The sequence below is a fragment of the Egretta garzetta genome, unplaced genomic scaffold (genome assembly GCF_000687185.1).
Source record: "Egretta garzetta isolate BGI_Z169 unplaced genomic scaffold, ASM68718v1 scaffold427, whole genome shotgun sequence".
Taxonomy (NCBI): Eukaryota; Metazoa; Chordata; class Aves; order Pelecaniformes; family Ardeidae; genus Egretta; species Egretta garzetta.
Genome location: NW_009260345.1, coordinates 83,953 through 103,409, shown reverse-complemented (window position 1 = coordinate 103,409; position 19,457 = coordinate 83,953). Strand labels below are relative to the sequence as shown.

The 19,457-nt window shown below is 40.3% G+C and overlaps 1 protein-coding gene across 1 annotated transcript in view; it reads left to right on the top strand.

Annotated features, from left to right (window-relative positions):
- WNK1 (WNK lysine deficient protein kinase 1) overlaps positions 1 to 19,457 on the top strand; it is a gene marked incomplete at its 5' end in the record, with an annotated part of 108,396 nt that overhangs the window by 21,631 nt on the left and 67,308 nt on the right. Inside the window, one exon of the mRNA XM_035898136.1 lies at positions 14,962 to 15,134. Within this exon, the coding sequence (XP_035754029.1) occupies positions 14,962 to 15,134 (173 nt within the window). The remainder of the gene's footprint in view (positions 1 to 14,961; positions 15,135 to 19,457) is intronic.

Here is a 19,457-nt window from a genome sequence, read left to right as displayed (position 1 = left end):
TTCAAACAATTGAAATAAAGTGGCACCGGACCAAGGACAGACAGTATGTGACTAAAGCACAATGTAATGCGAAACAGACCTTGTGGATAAACTGTAACAGTTTGAATAGCTGATTCATAGATAGGTTGTGGTGAGTATCTGAGGTCGTCTAGGTCATGGTTGATCTTCTGGCAGTGCAGGATATCCCCAGTAGTATTCTTCAGAAAAAAAACTTAGACAGAATAGCCTTGCCAATGGCAGTACTACCATATGTAGTCCCAAATTCCAAGAAAAAAATCCTGAATATTCATCTTAAACTTCCTCTAGCACTTTCCCTAGCTGTCTGCTCTGAATCACCTTGGACATTACTGATAATCTTTCATCTCAGCTGTTTTACCACCCTAAATTTGAGTTGTCAAAGTCTGCTTGCAGGTCAATACAACACTTAAGGTTTGGTTTTTTTTTTTAAACTTCCATAAAGGTAGTCCTCTTATGTCCAAGGTGTGCATATTACTACCTTGGTCTACTGTACAGCAAAACACTCGCTGTTTTTATGTATTGTATCCTCTGTTGCTTTAGGTAGTAGAAGCTGACTGGTCCCTCCATCTGCATTTCAATTACACTATGTTTTCTCTTATATTTTAATTATTTTTAAAATTATTTGGGGTTGAACTGTAAAGCCAATTATGCTTCTGGATGCAGAGTATACTTCATCATGACAGTGTTCTTAGTTGTTCATCCTACCACTTGCCTACTGTTAAATATTCGAGTGTTTTCTTCCTGATTCAACTCTTGCTCTCTGAAAGATAATTTACTTACTTTTAAATTTACGTGTCAGTGGTGCGTTTGATATTGCCTGAAATATTTCTGACTTTGTGAGAAACTTTTTAGATCTACATCTTTTATGGTGTTTGCCAAGGAAGATGTACACAGTGTATTGTAAACATAGGTGTCTCTAATGTATATGTTATCATTGTGAAAGTCTACAATAAACATACGAGCAATGCAAGAACCTGACTTTGTAAGTCAACCTGTCAGGTAAGCATGGAATAGTTATTATTGCTTCCCTTTATGAGAAGTCTGAGATGAAGATGGGCATTCTAGTAGATCACAGGAAGAGTGCATCATTATGTAGTGAGGCTTAGAAAAAAAAAAATAGTGCTACTCCAGTGTGTTTTAGGACTTTCATGTTTGTGAAATGCTAGTACTAATACTAGTATTTATGCAAGGTATTCCTGAGACTTCATTTAGAATGCAAATTTTGGTGACCCTGTAAAACTCGCTCTCACTTTCTGAGACTCTTTAGTCTTTCTGTACATGAGATCCCTTTTTGATTTAGTCTGTCTCATCGGAACGTGCAGAACACCTGGCAATTATTTGAGGGGTTTATGATGAATCCCTGAATGATCACTGCATGAGAGATCTATCTCTGAATGAGAGATGTCTGGCATGGAGTTCTCTAGTGATTATTGTAAGGATTTTCTGTTGGCTGCCAGTACTTGGCCTACACTTTGTATGTCATCCTGTCGTAACTGATAGTAATCCACAGTTTTGTAAATTAAATGAAGTACTTTGATGTGTTTGCAGAAAAAGAAGCAAACCTGGGAAGAGTAACTCTTCAGGTATAATCGCTGCATATGCAATATATGTGCCAATGCTGTATGTAAACTTGAAGCTGATGTGTACTGTAGGCTGATGCGGGTTTATTTATAACTGAAGGAGCACAGGGTGCAGCCTTGCAGGGACTGCTGCTTAAATACTTGTGTAGGCAATTATCGTTTATGCTTTATGCTGGGATTTTTGCAAGGGAACTAGTCCGAGGCACAGAAACATCGCTAGTTCTTTTGTACCTCCTACTTTAATCGTTATTAGTAAATCTTTGGAGTAATCTTGATGCTTCTGCGTGGTTTCCAAACAGCATATTGAAAAGTGGGCATAGCTAACTCTTCCCTTTCACCAATAGCTTTGTGAAGTGTATAGGATGAAGAGTTGTAGTATGTTTTTGCTTCTCTAAGTTGATCTGCCTTTGTCAGAATCAGTTAACAGGGTGTTCTCTAGAACACCCTATGTTCTAGACACATACCTACTCATAAAAAGACTCTTATGGTCATAATGAAATATGTGAAACAAAGAGCTACAGTTGCTCTTTTGATGCAGTGAGTTAATAAATCTGTAAGGTAACCAGAATGGATTGTGGAGGAGGCTTTTTTCCTGCAGTATTGTCACCCTCTGAATGGAGAATTGGATTTTTGTAGTAAAATTAAACTGAGATGATTGGATGTACCTTCCCTCTCACTGATAAAGCAATCAATTCATTGCAAAATGAGAGTTGACATGAGCTTTAAAACTTTTAATGAGGCATCTGAGCCAAGTGACAAGATGGTCCAGCTGGTTAATAGCTCATCAAGAATTCAGTTCAGCTAACACGTCAATTCTGTAATAACCTGTATGTAATAAACATAAGCCTTATTGTGAACTGGTATCAGATAGCAAACTTATCTGTTTATCTTCTGTGGATCAAATAGCAATTTTGAAGTGAAAATAAATAGATGAGCTCTCTGTTCTAATACTGTTTTTTTTTTTTTTTTTATAGCCCAGCATTTTGGTTACTGTCCCTTATGTTCATCCTCTCAGGATGAATAAATTGAATAAAACTTTTAGCCATCTTTTTTTGCAGACTTCTGTGTAAGGAAACACAAATGCTGCCTTAGAGCAACCCTAGAATAGAAATGACTGAAGCCTAAACAGTTGCTTGCCATTCTTAGACCAGATTCCTGAGGACCTGAGAGATTCCAGAGGAGGTCATGTCTAAGCCATAGGTTTCATATCTACTGTTTAAAATTTTTCTCTTGCTGATTGTGTGGAGAGCAAAGGAAGATATATAATTGATTTGATAAAGTGTGAGTATAGTTCTTAATTTACACTGAAGCTGCTCTGCAGTTTTCATGGCTGTATTCTGAAAAGTGCAAGTTTTCCAAAGGAAATTGTGGGATTATGCAATGTACTGATTAATCTTAGTCATTGTCTTCTGCAGAAGTAGAATTTGGTTCAGTTCTTCAGTTTGGCCTGCTTGCTTTGCCTAAGAACATCTGTGTTGATGCAAGAGAGTGGGGAAAGGAGTTGTGTAGGCTTGTATTAATGTGTATATTCACACACAACACAGCTCTGGCAAACAAGCTAGTAATCCAATAAAGACTCACAGGTGGTACAATTTTGCTGATGTTTGATTTTCCTGGGAAAAGAGGTGCTTTCTGCCAGGTACATCACACTCATGCTTCTTAAATTTTAAGTGAAAACCTAAAAATCTCCACTGGCTGAATTCTTTGGAAGCATGTCAGCCAGACAGGCTGTCCTAGCCCTTTTGGAGTTGTACAGGTTCTCTTCTCTATCGTTATCTTTTCAAGAGGGACTCGAGGTATAGCTGGCTGCCCCAGTCTCTGAGCAGCACACTTGCATCTGTCTATGTCTGAGCACTGGGCCCAAGCCTTCCATCTAAGTATTGCCCATGGCATTGAAGTGTACCCGTGTAGCAGTGTAGTCAGCTTTGGCATTGCTGAAAATAAAAATTCCCACAGTGCTACTGTAACAAAAGATAAACTTTGTTATTGGGAGTTGTACTTCAAGATTTTTTGTGACCTTACATAAAAGGAAACATTCTGATGATCTGCTGTCCTCCAGAGAAACAAAAGGGTTTTTCTGCTGCTGTGTTCATGATGCACGTTGTATTTGCGTGCTCCTTAGACTTCTGGTCCTGTTTCTGCCATTTGTTCAATGTGAGGAAGTGAGGGCAGAACGGCTTCGTATCTCACCAAGTTAGTGAGCTCATCTCTGATGCAGTGTTCCTAACTTCCCTTTTTTTTTTTTTTTAAAGCATCTTTGTTTTTGCGTGTCCTAGTTACTCTTTACTGCCTGTTTCCTGTACAGCAGTAACAATATTAGCAGTATTCTTGTGAATGATGGGATCCTGGAAACTTGAGGATTTAGCCAACTTTCTTTTTTTTCTAGCTGAAGACCTGGAGGGACTGTATAATTGTGACTAGTTACATGTCAGTTTTGTTTAATAATGCTAGAGCCTGGCGCAAGCAAGCACAAACTTCAGTTCTGATGCCTTTGTTGTAATCGGGAGACTTGCTGAGGATGTCCCCTCAAGCACAGGTTAAGTCTATGACATTGCTGCCACCAGGTGTCTTAGATGCTGCTACTGCGGGCCCAGGTGCTACTGCATATGTAAAAGTGGGAAGTGACCACATCAGAGGAATATAATTACTGGTGGTGTTCTCCCCCCTTCCCCTGTGGTGATGAATCATAGCTTCATCAAAAACTGACAAACAACTGCAGGATAAAATGGGGAGCGGTGCTAGTATCTTTCGGTCACATACACAGGCCATACATAGGCTTTAGTTGCAGATACTCCCCCTTCAGTGTTAAGACAAAGTTGTATTTCTTATTTTCTGAAGCTTACTCAAGTATTGATTTTTTTCAGGATATTTATAATTGACTTCTTAGGACTAAATCCTGACTGATGAAGGCTTCTGTCTGTTCCCCTTCTGTCTGATCATTGGGAGTTTCATTTCCCTCCTCCTCTTCCTCCCACCATCGGTTTACCCAAGTATCATATCTGTCAAGATACGTGTAATTTATTTCTTTAATTCTAACCTTTGAGTAGCAACAATAAACTTGCATATGTTTGCTATATCACTTACCTGTATTAATGGTAAGAGAAAGGACAAGAAGTAATCTTATTTTTTGGTGTGTTTTTAACAAATGAACTGCATCTTCTAATGAATTTTGTGCTGTGCTACTATTGTTGTGCATTGACATGCCAGAAACAAAAATGCAGAAGAGAATGTACAGGCAGATGCTTTTCACCAGGAAACTGTAAAACTAATGTGAATAATCCTTCAACCTTTTACTTAGGTTGACTACTTGTGTACTTTCCTGAAACTGAGAACATTTTGAATACCTTGCATAAGAGAAGAGGAAGCCTACAAAAAACCAAGACTTACCCTTAATCAGGAACTTTAAAATGTGTAATAGATAGCTGTTTTAAGCCTGCTCTTTTCTATTGTGTTAGGTACACATACTTCAGTGTTATCTTTTTCAAGGTTATTTGCATTCTCCATGAAGATTGCAGCTTATATGAATGTGATGGGTTAACCTTGGCTGGATGCCAGGTGCCACCAAGCTGCTCTGTCACTCCCCTATAACTTGTATCACTGGACAGGGGAGAGAAAAATATGTTGAAAGGCTCATGGGTCGAGATAAGGACAGGGAGAGATCATTTGCCAGTTACCATCATGGGCAAAACAGTCTCAACTTGGGGAAATTAATTTATTACCAGTCAAACTCGAGTAGGAGAGAATAAAACCCCCCCTGAATCTTAAAACACTTTCCCCCCGCCCCTCCCTTCTTCCTGGGCTTAACTTCACATCCAATTTTTTCTACCTCCTCCCTGCCAGTGGTGCAGGGGGATGGGGAATGGGGGTTGGGGTCAGTTCATCAGATATCTCTGCTGCTCCTTCTTCCTCAGGGGGAGGACTCCACACACTCTGCCTCTGCTCCAGCCTGGGATCCCTCCCATGGGAGACAGTCCTCCATGAAATTCTACAGTGTGGATCCTTCCCACTGGCTACAGTTCTTCACGAACTGCTCCAGCATGGGTCCATCCTTTCCACAGTGTGTAGTCCTTCAGGAGAGACTGCTCCAGCGTGGGTCCCCCACAGGGTCACAAGTCTTGCCAGCAAACCTGCTCCAGTGTGGGCTTCTCTCTGCATGGGTCTGCAGGCCCTGCCAGGAGCCTGTTCCAGTGCAGACTTCCCACAGGGTCACAGCCTCCTTTGGGCATCCACCCGCTCCAACATGGGGTCCTCCCTGGGCTGCAGGTGGATATCTGCTCCACCATGGACCTCCATGGGCTGCAAGGCGGTGGGCAGCCAGCCTCACCATGGTCTTCACCAGGGGCTGCAGGGGAATCTCTGCTCTGGTGCCTGGAGCACCTCCTCCCCCTCCTTCTCTTCTGACCCTGGTGTCTGCAGGGCTGTTCCTCTCACTTCTCTCTCTCCAGCTGCTATTGTGCAGAAGGTTTTTTTTGTTTGTTTGCGTTTTTTTTTCCCCCTCCTTAATATGTTATCCCAGAGGCACAACCACCATTGCTGATGGGCTTGGCTGTGGCCAGCGGTGGGTATGCCTTGGAACTGTCTGGCATTGGCTCTGCTGGACACAGGGAAAGCTTCTAGCAGCTTCTCACAGAAGCCACCCCTGTAGTCCCTGTCCCCCCCCCGTCACCGTCCCCCCCCTACTACCAAAACCTTGTCATGCAAATCCAATACAATAAAACTGATTCTTCTTGTGGAGACTTGCCAAGCAACAATGTGAAATTGTACATTCAGTAATTAGATGTTGAGTTGGCATTGTGTTTCACCCATCCTCAGGAACCCTTCCGTCTTCCAACTAAGATGAGGAGGAAAGGGACTGAAAAGTTTTGGGCCCCTCACTGCAAGAAAGACATTGAGCTGCTGGAGCGTGTACACAGAAGGGCAATGAAGCTGGTGAGGGGTCTGGAGCACAATTCTTATGAGGAGAGGCTGAGGGAACTGGAGTTGTTTAGCCTGCAGAAAAGGAGGCTGAGGGGAGACCTTATTGCTCTCTACAACTACCTGAAAGGAGGCTGTAGCAAGGGGGATGTTGGTGTCTTCTCCCAAGTAACAAGCAATAGGACAAGAGGAAATGGCCTCAAATTGTGCCAGGGGAGGTTTAGGTTGGACATTAGGAAAAATTTTTTCACCAAAAGGGTTGTCAAGCATTGGAATAGGCTGCCCAGGGAAGTGGGTTGAGTCCCATCTGTGGAGGTATTTAAAAGATCTGTAGATGTGATGCTTAGGGACATGGTTTAGTGGTGGATTTGGCAGTGCTAGATTAACGATTGGACTCGATGATCTTAAAGGTCTTTTCCAACCTAAATGATTCTCTAATTCTAAGTACTGGTTACCAGCATCCAGACTGCAGCAATACAGAGATCCTCAGATTCACTTACTAGTTCTTATGTATTGGTATGTTTACCTGCTTTTCTTCCATTTTTTTGGGTCTTCTGCAGCCTAATGAGAAGAGGGTGTGCATTATAGTCTTCCTTTGCCCCAAACCATGTGACTTTATGCAGCTGCAGAGATTGGTCTTGATTTCTGAATTCCATAAATGTGGATAAGGAATCAACACTGAAGCAGCAAGCAAGTAAACCCTTTCTTCCTAAAAACTTTCTAGAAGTCTTTGCAGAGCTCTTTCTGGGGGCGTATGGTATGGGATGGATAGCTAAGTTTGGGAGATACCTAGCCTTCTGAAAGCTAAAGAGGATTTTGGGCATTGCAGCTTTATGGCAAGGAAGCCTGACTTTTTTTTTTCTTTGTTTTTTTGTTTTGCCTTTGGCAAATAGCTTTTTAGTTTCGTCTTTTTGCTTTTTTTTTTTTTAATTTTAGCTTATCTTCTGGCTAATGCATGTGGTTTTGGGGGGAGAAATAATACTTGACTTATCTAAAGAACAAACAGTGCATAGTGAGGCAGTCTGTTTTAATAGATTAATTCATACATGTGTGGAGTGCAGCCCGGGAGCATTGACAGCTATGTTCTGGCAACTCTTGATCTGGTGACTTCTCATGTACTACTTTGGGGTATCCTGATCTGGCACACGCTGTCCTCAGTTGTCGCAGTTTTAATGTATTGCTTTTTCTGAACTCTTTTTACTGGGCAGCTGGCAATCTTGGCAGCTGATGATCTTCCCCAGTGTGCTGAGAGCCCCCAAATTATCAAGTGCAAATTTTGTAATCAATCCCTACAATCTTGTGTAGAGAGACTGTAGAGACTTGCCTGTGAAGGGTTGGCCTATTGAAAGGTAGGAGAGCCGTAGCAAGAAGCATGCATGAAGCAGGAGTTGTCTGAAGACTGAATGTCTTCCATTAGGTGTGCAGACCTGATTCCTAAGTCTGTGGTTAGCTAAAGGTTTATGTAACTCTACAAACATTATATTATACAATTAAGCTCTTGGGCGGGGCGCTTGAATGCTCTGAGAGTTTGAGAAACACTACTGTCAAAGGAAAAAAAAAAGCACCCTTGCATGCATACCTGTGGAATAGCAGCTGGTCAGCTCAATTTGATCAGTTTTTTGTGTTCAGTGGTTTGTAGAAAGGTATACCAGTAGAAGGATCTGTGCAGGTCGCTTGATCAGTTTTCATGTCTGTTGCTGTACAGGGATGCATTTTGAACACTCTTTTCCCTCTCCCTCCCTTTTTTCTCTCTTCCTAGTCTTTAATGCTGGAAAGTCTGAAGTGGTTTATGTGTTGACCCAGAAAAGTAGATGCATTTCTTATGCACTGAGGCTTCCATTTCTAGGTACCAGCTGTGTAATGCTGGATGATATTTAAGCTCAGTGGATTCTTTGTTGATATTTTGTTAATCTAGCTCAGTGGTCACTGTGCTCATTTTTCCTCTTAACTGCTAGATTTTTTCAGGATGAGAGCACTGCAGCCCACAAAGCCTCAGTTCCATTAACAGTGCTGAATATCAGAGCGCAGTCTTGCTAGCTTCTCCTCTGATGACCCCTCATTAACCTTGCCTAAAAGGCTTGCAAAGCCTTTCTCATATGCTGCAGAAATGCACACAGAAGAACATTTGTCTCTTCTGTATACTACTTTTTCATCAGAATAATAGGCTGGGAGCAGCAGTGTCTTCCCCTGAAATTTTCAGACATTTGAAAAGCTTGATAAAATGCTGTTTGGTGTAACCTCAGCACAGAGAGATAATTTACCTTGGTTGTGATTCAGACTATCTATAATTCAACAGCACTTTGAAGTCTGTCATGGCTGTACGTTTTCAGATCATACCACTTGAAGACAGTTCCTTGCTACTAATTTTTCTAATGTGCTTTCCTAGTGTATTTCTTTGGATAAAAGCTACACAGTGTTGCTCTAGTGTAGTTTAAAAAAAACCAAAACCAAACCCAGAACAACCACCCACTAAGTGCCTCTGCTATATAGCTTTGTAGAACTTCTGGATCTAGCAGTAGGGTGTGCAGAAAGCTAGTAAAACCTGTCTGTAGTATGTAAAGTGTCCAGTCTTTGTTTCCTATGTATTGATTTTCTCTCTAATATTGTGGAAATCCTATGATGTGTTTGAGTGAAGTGCGGTGTGTCTCTTCTGCATAACTGTGCCCATTTAATGCCAGCTGAATTGCCCTAGAATTTAGCGCAGGCCATTTGACGTCAGTTAATAAAAATGGACAGCAGAGGTAAGACCCTTAGTTGAGCTCGGTCTGAATGAAGAGCAGGCTTAAATAGCCTGAGCAGAGAACGATGCCTTGCTAAGGTGGCTCTCCTGCTGCTTCAGGTGTCTGAGCCAGACTCTGCAACCGCTTGTGGTAGTGTGATGTGCTTTGCAGATGTGTGATTTCTTGTCACAGTGTTACTAGGACAGAACTCGGAAGGACTGTGGGAAGTTAGAAAGGAAAGCATATGAGAAATTACTCAGTAGACTCAGCGGCTATGTGAGCAACCCAGTTGAAATTTAAGATAAATTTAGGTGCCAGAAATGTATTTTCTTTCCTCATTAAGGATGCTGAATAGATACTAAGCCTTGGCTGAAAAAAATCACCAAACGAATAAACGCATTTTTTGCTGGTGAGCTTTGTTTTTTTTGTGGCTTGGTAAAATAGCTAATCTTGGAGGTGGGGGGTTGTTTTGGTTTTGGGTTGGGTTTTTTTACATTTATATAAGGCACTGAGGTACAGGAATAGAAAGAGGGTAGTAACAGTCCTATGTATAATTCATGCTCCTGCAAATTAAGTACATCAGTGAAAGAGTAAGCCTATACCTGGTTTATCATGAATGACCAAGATTCCTGCTTTGCATTGAATAATGTAAACACCTCTGATAGCCCTTCCCTGACCAAAAGAAATCAGAGGGGAAGTACATGTACAAATGGAAACAGCCAAGAAAAGGTTATTGAATCGTTCTGAGCTGAACAATTGTTTCACTTGCTGCCTTTCTCCGTTCAGGCCCCTGGCACTGCAGAACGGTGGGTCACGTGCTGGGAAGCCTTGCTGTTTGTCCTGGCTTGTCAAAACAATTTAATGTAGGTGGAAAGGAATGAATGAAATGAACAGAGTGGGCTTGATGCATCTGTTTCAGTTTGTTCGAAGGGCAGCCCAGTGATTGGGATGTGACACTTAAGTCCTCCGGGGAAGCTATCAGTTTGGGAAGAACAATGCTGGCCATTTTGTAGGATAGTTAAATCCATTTTAGGAAGCAAGCTCTCCTACAGTTTGACAGCTTTGTATATTTTTAAATATTTGGGCTATATCTGCTCAGCATGTGCTAGCTGAGATTCAAGAATGTGATTTGCCTACTTCTAGACTTTGTCTTCTCTGCCTAAGGTCGCTTCATTAAGGTAAAAAAGAAAAAAGACTGGGGGAGGAGAGAGCGTATGCAGTTTTTAATATTGTTAGTAGGAATTCCAAAGCAAATTGGCCTTTGAAGAATAGGATATCAAGCCATATATTATTAACTGTTCTTAAAGTGGTGGTTTCTTTATAAAATTGTTCAAGTTTCCCAGGCTTACAAAAAAGCATCCTATGTGTTTTTCTATTTTGTTTAGTTTCTGGCTGTTTGTTTTAAAAATAAAATAAAAATCAAAGAAAACATTAAATTTGTTTAGCCAATCTTCTACTTTGTGAGACTGGAATGTTAAGTTGTGAAACCTCTTATCTTTTGCTTCCAGATGAAAACACAATGCATTCTACCTTTAACCACCCTCACATGCTGAAATGGTCCATCCATATACCTATTTAGACCATGAGTTACAGGAAAAAGGCTTCAGGGGGTAGATCTGCTTATTTGATTCACCCCTGAGATAATGTCAATCAAATGGAGTACTTATTTTGAATGATATGCCACAAACTTTTTGCTACGGTGGAGAAAGAGCTGAGGGTCTTGAGTTCCTGCAGACTCCTGCTCAAAGGCCACAGTGGAATCTGAGTATTGCCCCAGGTAGCTGCCTTGTTGGAAAGACACATCTGGACTTTTGAGTCTTTTGGAGTGTACACTTACAACTGAGGATTGTGAAAGCTGTCCCCTTCCCAAATTCTTGAAAAATGCTCTTCTAAATTCTCATTTAGCAATGATGGCTTCTTTCTCTCTGCTACAGCCCTGCTGTACAGCAACTTCGTGTGTGGACTTCATGTGATACCAAGGTGTTCTCACTACGCTGCTTTTCCCCAAGTATTCATACGAACATAGCTGGTAGCACCATTTCTCAGTCTCCCAAATTACCTATGGTGCTCTATTTTTCTTTCTCGTCTCAATATTTTAGTAGCAGCGGCTGCTTAAATTGCATCTTTGCACAAGAAAGAGCATAAAGTTGTCACATTTGCCCATACTAAAAGCTCAAAGGATGTCAAAATGTAGTATTTGGGATGGGCTTTGTTCTAGTCCATCTCTATGCAGTCTGGGAGATCTTACTGTCTAATACGTTTTAAGGTTCTGGTGTATGGAATACTCAGGTTTTGAAAGTGTACTTGTAATTTTTAAATAGCACGTTAGCTTGTAGCCTAACTATTTGCAGGTTGCATTAGAATGTAGTTTGTACAAGTAAACCAGTCATCATGTATACAGATTCGTTTTGTTGGTATAATTGTATGTAAGATCTAATATTCTCCTGAATGCTAGAGTTGTGTGTGGTGGTTTGTTTTTTTTTTTTTTTTTTTTTTTTTATTAAAGCATAGTCACCTTTTTCTGTTACCCAGCATTAGTGTTCCTTTAGTGAAAGGATTTAAATAACTGTTATGGATGAGTGTATGGGTTGTGTATCCAAGGAAATGAGGGTGGTTAAAGGTAGAATGCATTGCTAGTCTTATGAAACAAGTGGCCTCTCTGTCTTTTTTCTTTCACAGCTCTGTTTAGCGTTCACTTTTGCTGCTGCAATATGCTGCTGAAGGGTGTGATTTTCCTTGGTTGCAAAAACACAGCTGTCTTCCCTGGGTGAAATTTGTTGGGCTGTGTTTTGTGTCCAGACTTGTCCCAGCTCATTAGGACACTGTGACTTTCAAAGAATTCTTGAATTACTAAGTATATTGTCACTGTCTTGGTGTGGGGTGGGTTTGTTTTTTTTTTGTGATGCCAGCACTGAAGTGAGTGTCTGTTTTAAACGTCACAGATGTGTTTGCAGGAACACGATGCTACCATTGATGTGACCAGAAAGAGAAATGAGTCAAAATATGTGTGCCTGTTAAGAGTCTGTTCATTGATAAGAGTGATTAGCACTTGTTAGTTTCTATTTGGGGCTAGTGGTACTGTGGTAGGGAAAACTGAATAAGGCCCTTAAGGGAGATTAGGTTTACATAGATTAAGATGAGAACTTAATGTCAAGTGTAGTCTAAAACTGGTTAGTAGTGTTTATGGTAGATAACTTGTTAGAATGCATAAAATAAAGGAAATTTAATCCAAATGTATATCTAAAATCTAGGTTTTGGACAAAAATGAATGCAGGTGTTCACCCAAGGGCTGGAGCACCTCTGCTATGAGGACAGGCTGAGAGAGTTGGGGCTGTTCAGCCTGGAGAAGAGAAGGCTGTGAGGAGACCTGATTGCGGCCTTTCAGTACCTAAAGGGGGCCCATAGGAAAGATGGGGACAATCTTTTTAGTAGGGCCAGCTGTGACAGGACAAGGGATAATGGTTTTAAACTAAAACAGGGTAGGTTTAGACTGGACAGAAGGAAGAAATTCTTTACAGCGAGGGTGGTGAAACACTGGCACGGGTTGCCCAGAGAGGCAGTGGAGGCCCCATCCCTGGAAGCATTCAAGGCCAGGTTGGATGGGGCTCTGAGCAACCTGATCGAGTTAGCAGTGTCCCTGCTCACTGCAGAGGGGTGGGACTAGATGACCTCTAGGGGTCCCTTCCAACCCCAAACATTCTATGATTCATATTACACAGCTAAATTTAAAAGTGATATAAAAGTAATTGTTGCAGCCTTGTTTTTATAATTACCATATATAATACTCGGAGTCACAGCTCCACACTGCTTTTGAAAGGATTATACAGAACACATGCAGAGGCTGAGAAAGCTCTGCTTTATTTTACTGTAAGAATGACTATGTTGTGATTTTTGTACTGCTTGAAGCATTGCATGTTTCTTAGAAGCATGTGTGTATGGTCTGTTGACTGATGGACCTATTGCAGCTCACTGCTTTTCTGTATCACAGCTGTTTGTAGCAGTCAAGATTAACTGGTTTTTGAACAGAATTTGAGCTGCCCTGTTTATTGTAATGAAAGGAAAGCTATTAGATGGGTAAGACAGCTCAAATTGAAGTTGCTACTTCCATATTAAAAAAAAAAAACCCAACACCTAAGCAGACCTGATTACTTACATGTTTGCAGAGTGTTTCTGCAAACATTTTACATCAAAATTTGTTTGTGCAAGTATGCTTATGAAGGAGTGAGAAGAGGTGGTAGTGCTAATTTCTGCAGAGTGAAGTAATTGCAGGATTGAATGCTTTTGATGTCTATAGACCAAATTTGCGAGGCTGAAGAATTTAGCATCTTCCTGAGAACTGGTGAAGTATGTGTGTGATTGACATTCATAGGCACTGATAAGATACTGATCCCTGAGGTAATTTCAAATCTGTTTTCAAAGTCTTACCTGGAATACTTCTATACTTCTGAAAATTGGAGCTTCATCTGGAAATGAAGTTTGTCCATGCCTCCATGCCAAAGATACTCTGTGAACTTCCTAGAAAAAGTTAATGATCTAAGTGAATATAGGATGGTTTAGATAGTAGCATGGCTGAATGGTATTGAGAAAGCACACTACCTGTAAGCAGAGGAAGAAGAATTACTGCCTGGAGGATAGTAGGAGGTTGTGAGCTGTATAAGTAAACCCTGCATGTTTTTATTACCTCCTTTTAATTGAAAAGGAAATATGGAATGAAGTGATTTTAAAGTATTATTCAGATTTGACAAAGAGGTCACTGGTTCTTCCTAAATAACTGTTAGAAACAATGATTCTAAAATTCTGGGCCTTAACTATATCCTGAAATGATTTTTATTTTTTTTTTTTTAATGCAAACTGCATATGGGTCCAATTTACATTAGTCAATCAATCTGACTGGTGTGACCAGTGCATTGGTGAGCTGTTGATAAACTGACAACACTGAATGACACAAGGAGTCTGTTTTCTCTTGAGATGTGCGGCTTATTCTGGTAATAGCTTCTCAGAGTCTTGATGATATCTGATAGCCAGTTGTTGGTGGATAATACAACAGTATTGTCCAGGAATGCTTTTTCATGGTCTGTTTCTGGCCAAAAGATTGCTTTCTGTCTCTAGTTTGAGTTATGTTGTTTCCCTTGATGCTGGATTACAGGAAACTTGCTCAATCATGAGCTCATGCTTTTAATCAGAGAAAATCCAGCTCATTCACTTGTTCTTCTACAGTTATAAGCACATACTATATGTTAGAGAAGTTTGACGCTATACCTTCTATATGGAGGGTTAATCCAATCTGTTACCAGTGGTCTGGATATTATATGCATAGGAATAACTAAAGATTATTGTTATGTACAACCTGGGAGGTGGTGATCCAATCTTGTCTACTCCTGACCACTTCAGTATTTGTGGACATTATGTCCCCCTTCTGCCTCAAGTCAGGCAATGATTAAATATATTAGAGTAGGGGAGGAAGAAACAGGAAGAGGAGATAATCTCCAGACTCACAATTCGTACCTCTGAGAGCAATCAGATTGTAAGGAAAAATGTATGATAATAAAGACTGTAATAGAATGTCTTCTAAATAGAGTATTTAAGAGTAATTGCAAATGAAATGGCATCTAAGACTACGATTCTTACTTGTTCGTTGACTGAATCCAACTGTTTTTCAAGTTGCTGCTTCTCTGAGTAAGAAATAAAGCAAAGCTTTCTGACGTAATGTACCTTTTCTTTTTCATTAGGATCGGAAGCTGTCCAAGTCAGAGCGACAAAGATTTAAAGAGGAAGCTGGGATGTTGAAAGGGCTTCAGCATCCCAATATTGTCAGGTTCTATGATTCCTGGGAGTCTACAGTCAAAGGAAAAAAGTGTATTGTTCTTGTGACAGAACTCATGACATCTGGAACATTGAAAACGTAAGTAAATAAAAGCGTGTCAAAGCATATAAGAATCATTAGCACAAAATCAGAGCACTAGAAATAGATCGTATTTCAGAACAGATAAGAACAGAGCCCTTTTGCTGAGGGCTAAACTTCTGTAGGGCAATTCTTGTTTAAGAGGAGTCTTACTAGCACCGCAGGGTATGGTAGGACGTCCTTTAAGTTAGCAAGCTTGTCATATTCTTCCTTGTGATGTCGTAGTAAGTACATGCAGAAAACTTTCAGGTTTTGAGAGCTCAGGAAGACAGTGCTCTATTTTCACTTCTCAGAATTTTTAATTTTCTGCTCCGGCTGCCTTCCATTTATTATGAGCTGCTTTGTAAAGTTCAAAGCACAAATTAATTCACCTCTTTTGGGAGGTTTTGGATGTTACTACAGTAAAAATAATACGTAAAAGGAAAAAAAAAAACAACCCCACCACCTATTTGTTTAGCTGAAACTTCATGAAGTAGTACCTAACAAAAATCTGGAAGTATGCAGTTGCCTGCAATTTCAGCCCGTGAAGTAGTTGAGTGAAACGAAGTCTATTTTTTAAGCCAGGGTTAAAGTAGAAACCAGCAAATCAAACTGCTGCGAGGGCCCTCTAGTGGTATACGGAGCCGGTGGGGAGTTACACTGCAATCGCCCCTTTGCCTTGCAGGGCTGCGAGCTTGTTCCCCGAGCATGCAGTCACCATTAATCTACTGGAAATAAAACTGCCAGCATTTGAAATTCGGGAATTGTGGGTCGTTGTCTTAATTCAGTGACCATTTAAGTCTTGGAGAGGCATTCAAATCCTAAATGTGTAAGCAGGCTGTAGGAGCTGGAAACAATTTGCAATCTATTTGGTTAAAATAGCCTGTGAATGTCTTTGTGCTTTTACGATGTGTATTGATAGCCACAAATGGGCATACTTAAAGAAGGAAAAAATGGCTCTTTGGGAGTCTGGACTGCAGATACAGGGAAGTGTTTGTCTCTTGAAATAGTACTGGAGGGCTAAAGATACTGCAACTTTCTTTTTAGCCATATGTTCAGGGAAGACTTTTCTGAGGTTGTTCAAGGTATTTCAGATAAAATAATAGATCTGTTGCTTCATGTGCTGTTTTCAGAGCAGTAATAAAGGTTTTACAGTTCTGTACAGATGCCTTTAAAGTTACCTAGCTTTATGCTAGAATATGTAGTGTTAGCATAACTTTTTTCTCCCTTTCTTACTTATTTCTCTTCCTCACAGATTTTAATATTTGGATTGGCTTGGTTATGTGGTGGTATAAACAAGATGATAATGATAAAGTAATAATAGACAGTTACAAAGTAGCGTGTTGGTAGGAAGAAAAACCTTAGATTTGCTGACTCTGGGATTATTTTGTACTCTGAAGTATGAAGGTCTTTATTTTATCTAGAAATATCTAATAGGCTCTTTAATTGAAGATCTTTTTAAACTATAGACTTTTGGGTGGGTTTTTTCTCCACTATTGTATCGTTTGTGTTATAACTGTGATTTAGTTTATTCTTGTCCACTTCACTTAAAACTTGACAGGTAAATTATGTGGGAAATTTCTGATGTGCCAAATTTAATGTCATTAAGTATTTCATGTACCTGTGTCATATTCCTAGATTTATACTGCACACTTGTGTTTGCTTATGATATTTGGCTGACTGAGTATTGCTTCTACATCTTTTTTCAGTATGTTTACATTGCCTGCATTTAATACAAGTGATACCTTCATTGTTTTGAGACTTGGGACATAGACATTGTTGTCACTTCACGTAAAAAAAGTGAACAGAAGTGTGGTGATAACTTAAAGTAAATTTTCCTCATTCTTTTTTGTATTTGTGTACATTTAGCTATACACACACACATGTAAATAATGTTAAAGTATTGTGGACTCATTCTTTTCAAATGCTGTCTGGGCAAATTTCTGATTTTGCACGGAAGAGTCCCTGAACTTATGCATATGAATGGAAAAGTTTTACAATGCAGTTGTAAAGATAGCATACAATATTAGAAAGCACTTTAATTCATGGAATTAAAACATTGGGGAAAAAAAATGGAGTTGTCTATTTTAAAGGTTGCTGTCCTCTTTAGTAGTATAATTAAGACTTAATCTGACCTAGGTCTCAGCCACTAGTTTTGTCTAAAGGCGTAGTGTGTGTCCCTGATCCACTTTAAATGAATGTGTTAGGTATCTGGTAGGACACATATCTTCATAACTACCTCTGCTAACTTAGTAGGGTTTCCTGTAGCTCCTTGAGCTGAGGTGCTATAGGTCAGCAGCCTTCCTCCTTAAAAAACAAACAAAAAACCCCCCAACAAAACCAAAACACAACCAAAAAACTTTGAGAGAGAAAGCCAAACTCAAGTTTGTTTCTCTCTGTTCATTGAGTTGAAGTATTAAGAAAGCCTTGTGTTATCATCTTTGCTTGTATTCTGTGAGAAGATCAAATAACTTTTTTTTGTTGTTGTTCAATTGACTACTACCCTGTAAAACAGACAAGAATGACATTCATTTAAGCAGGAACAAGTTCAGTGGAGGGCTACCAAGATGGTCAGGTGCTGGAGTACCTGCTCTGTGAGGAGGGGCTGAGGGAACTGGACTTGATCATCCCGAAGAAGAGGATACTTTGGGAGAGACCTAACAGCAGCCTTCCAGGACATGTGAGGGAGTCAGGCAGGCTCTTTGCAGTGGTGCATGGTGGGAGGACTAGAGACAGCAAGCATAAACTGGAACAAAAGAGGTTCAGCCTGATATAAGGAGAAGCTGTTTCCGTGGTCATATCAGGCAGTGGAACAGGTTGCTCCAAGATGTTGTGCAGGCTCCATCCTTGGAGATACTAGCAACCTGGCTGGATACAGCCCAGAGAAACCATGTCTGGCTTTATGGCTGACCCTGGCTTGAGCAGAAACTTAGACTGCAAACCTCCTGAGGTCTGTTCGAGCCTGAGTTATCCTGTAATATAAGGAAAAATGAAAACATACTGGCTAGTAAGGTTGTCTGTGTATTTTTATGTATTTCTATATGCTTCCGTTCTAAAATAGTTTCTGCCTCAAGTGACATGTGACTTAGTTCATGACAGTGTTATGGAAAAACGACAGCAGCGCTGCGGGATGCTGGGTGATGGTTGGACCCAGGTCCTTTAACAGCGAGAAGCTGGCAGTAGACTAGCATATTTGAAACCAAGACCGTAATTAGGGATTCCAGATGCTGAACTGAAGTGCCCCTACCATGTGATCTTTGGAACAAGCTCAAGAGAGATGAATGAGGGTTGTGTCAATAGCAAGAATTCAAGTGGCAACTGATGTGATCCAGAACCTCCTTCAGTTTGTCTCCTTCCTTGGCTTGGCTTTTTCCTTTCCTGTCTTTGCATTCTGTTTTGAGTCTTGATTTCCTTCTGGATCTGGGTCCTGACTGCTTTTACAGATCTGTTTTCACAGCAGGATTATTGCTAGCAGCTTGATTTTTCCAGATCATCTTTTGAACTGGAGAAATTGAAGTAAAAGGGATTAATATACCGCATTTTTATGTTGGCATTGATTCAAGTGATTTCTCCAAAACATTTTCTCCTGATTAAGAGGAGACCGAACATTATCATGGAATAATTGAACATGACTTGCTTTTATTTTAAGATTGTAGTTGCTAGACTCCATGCTGGTCTCAGAATTTACTACCAGTCTTGCAGTAGTGTGAAACTGGTCTTTAACTGAGATTTTGACTAAGTAACACTGGCTGAACGAGAATAAAGTCCTTGCTCTACACAGCATGCTAGTGCCTTTTTCTAAATGTATTTCAACCCATATTTTTTCAAGAGGAAGAAAGCAACAACTCTGCATTCAAAAATTGTTTTACCCAAAGAGGGGTTGTGAGAATAGCCTGCTGGAAGGCACTTGAATACTGTCATAGGTTATTCACCTATGCATCTCTGATCTGTTGAAGTTAAGGAGTAGAGTAAGATTGTAGTCTTAGGTCATAAGCATTGGTGAATACTTTTGGTATGAAATTTGACTCTTCTGACATGGGATTTTAAAAAGCAGCAATGTTAGAACAATTAAGGTTGGGTCACATTCTACCTGCAAAGGTAACTGAATTTACGTATGAACTCTTCCATGTCAATTATCTGGCAGAGCCTTTTAAAAGATTTCCCTGCCTTATCCATATCTGTTCATACTTTGAAGTGGTGAGTAGTACCAGTCAGACTCAGGTCATCGAACCCCATCCTGCACCAGGGAAATGATCTCTAAGAATTTCTAATTTGCTTGACAACAACTGAATCTGAAGCAGGTTTAAAGTGTAACCTGTCATTCTTGACCAGAGTACTCAGACT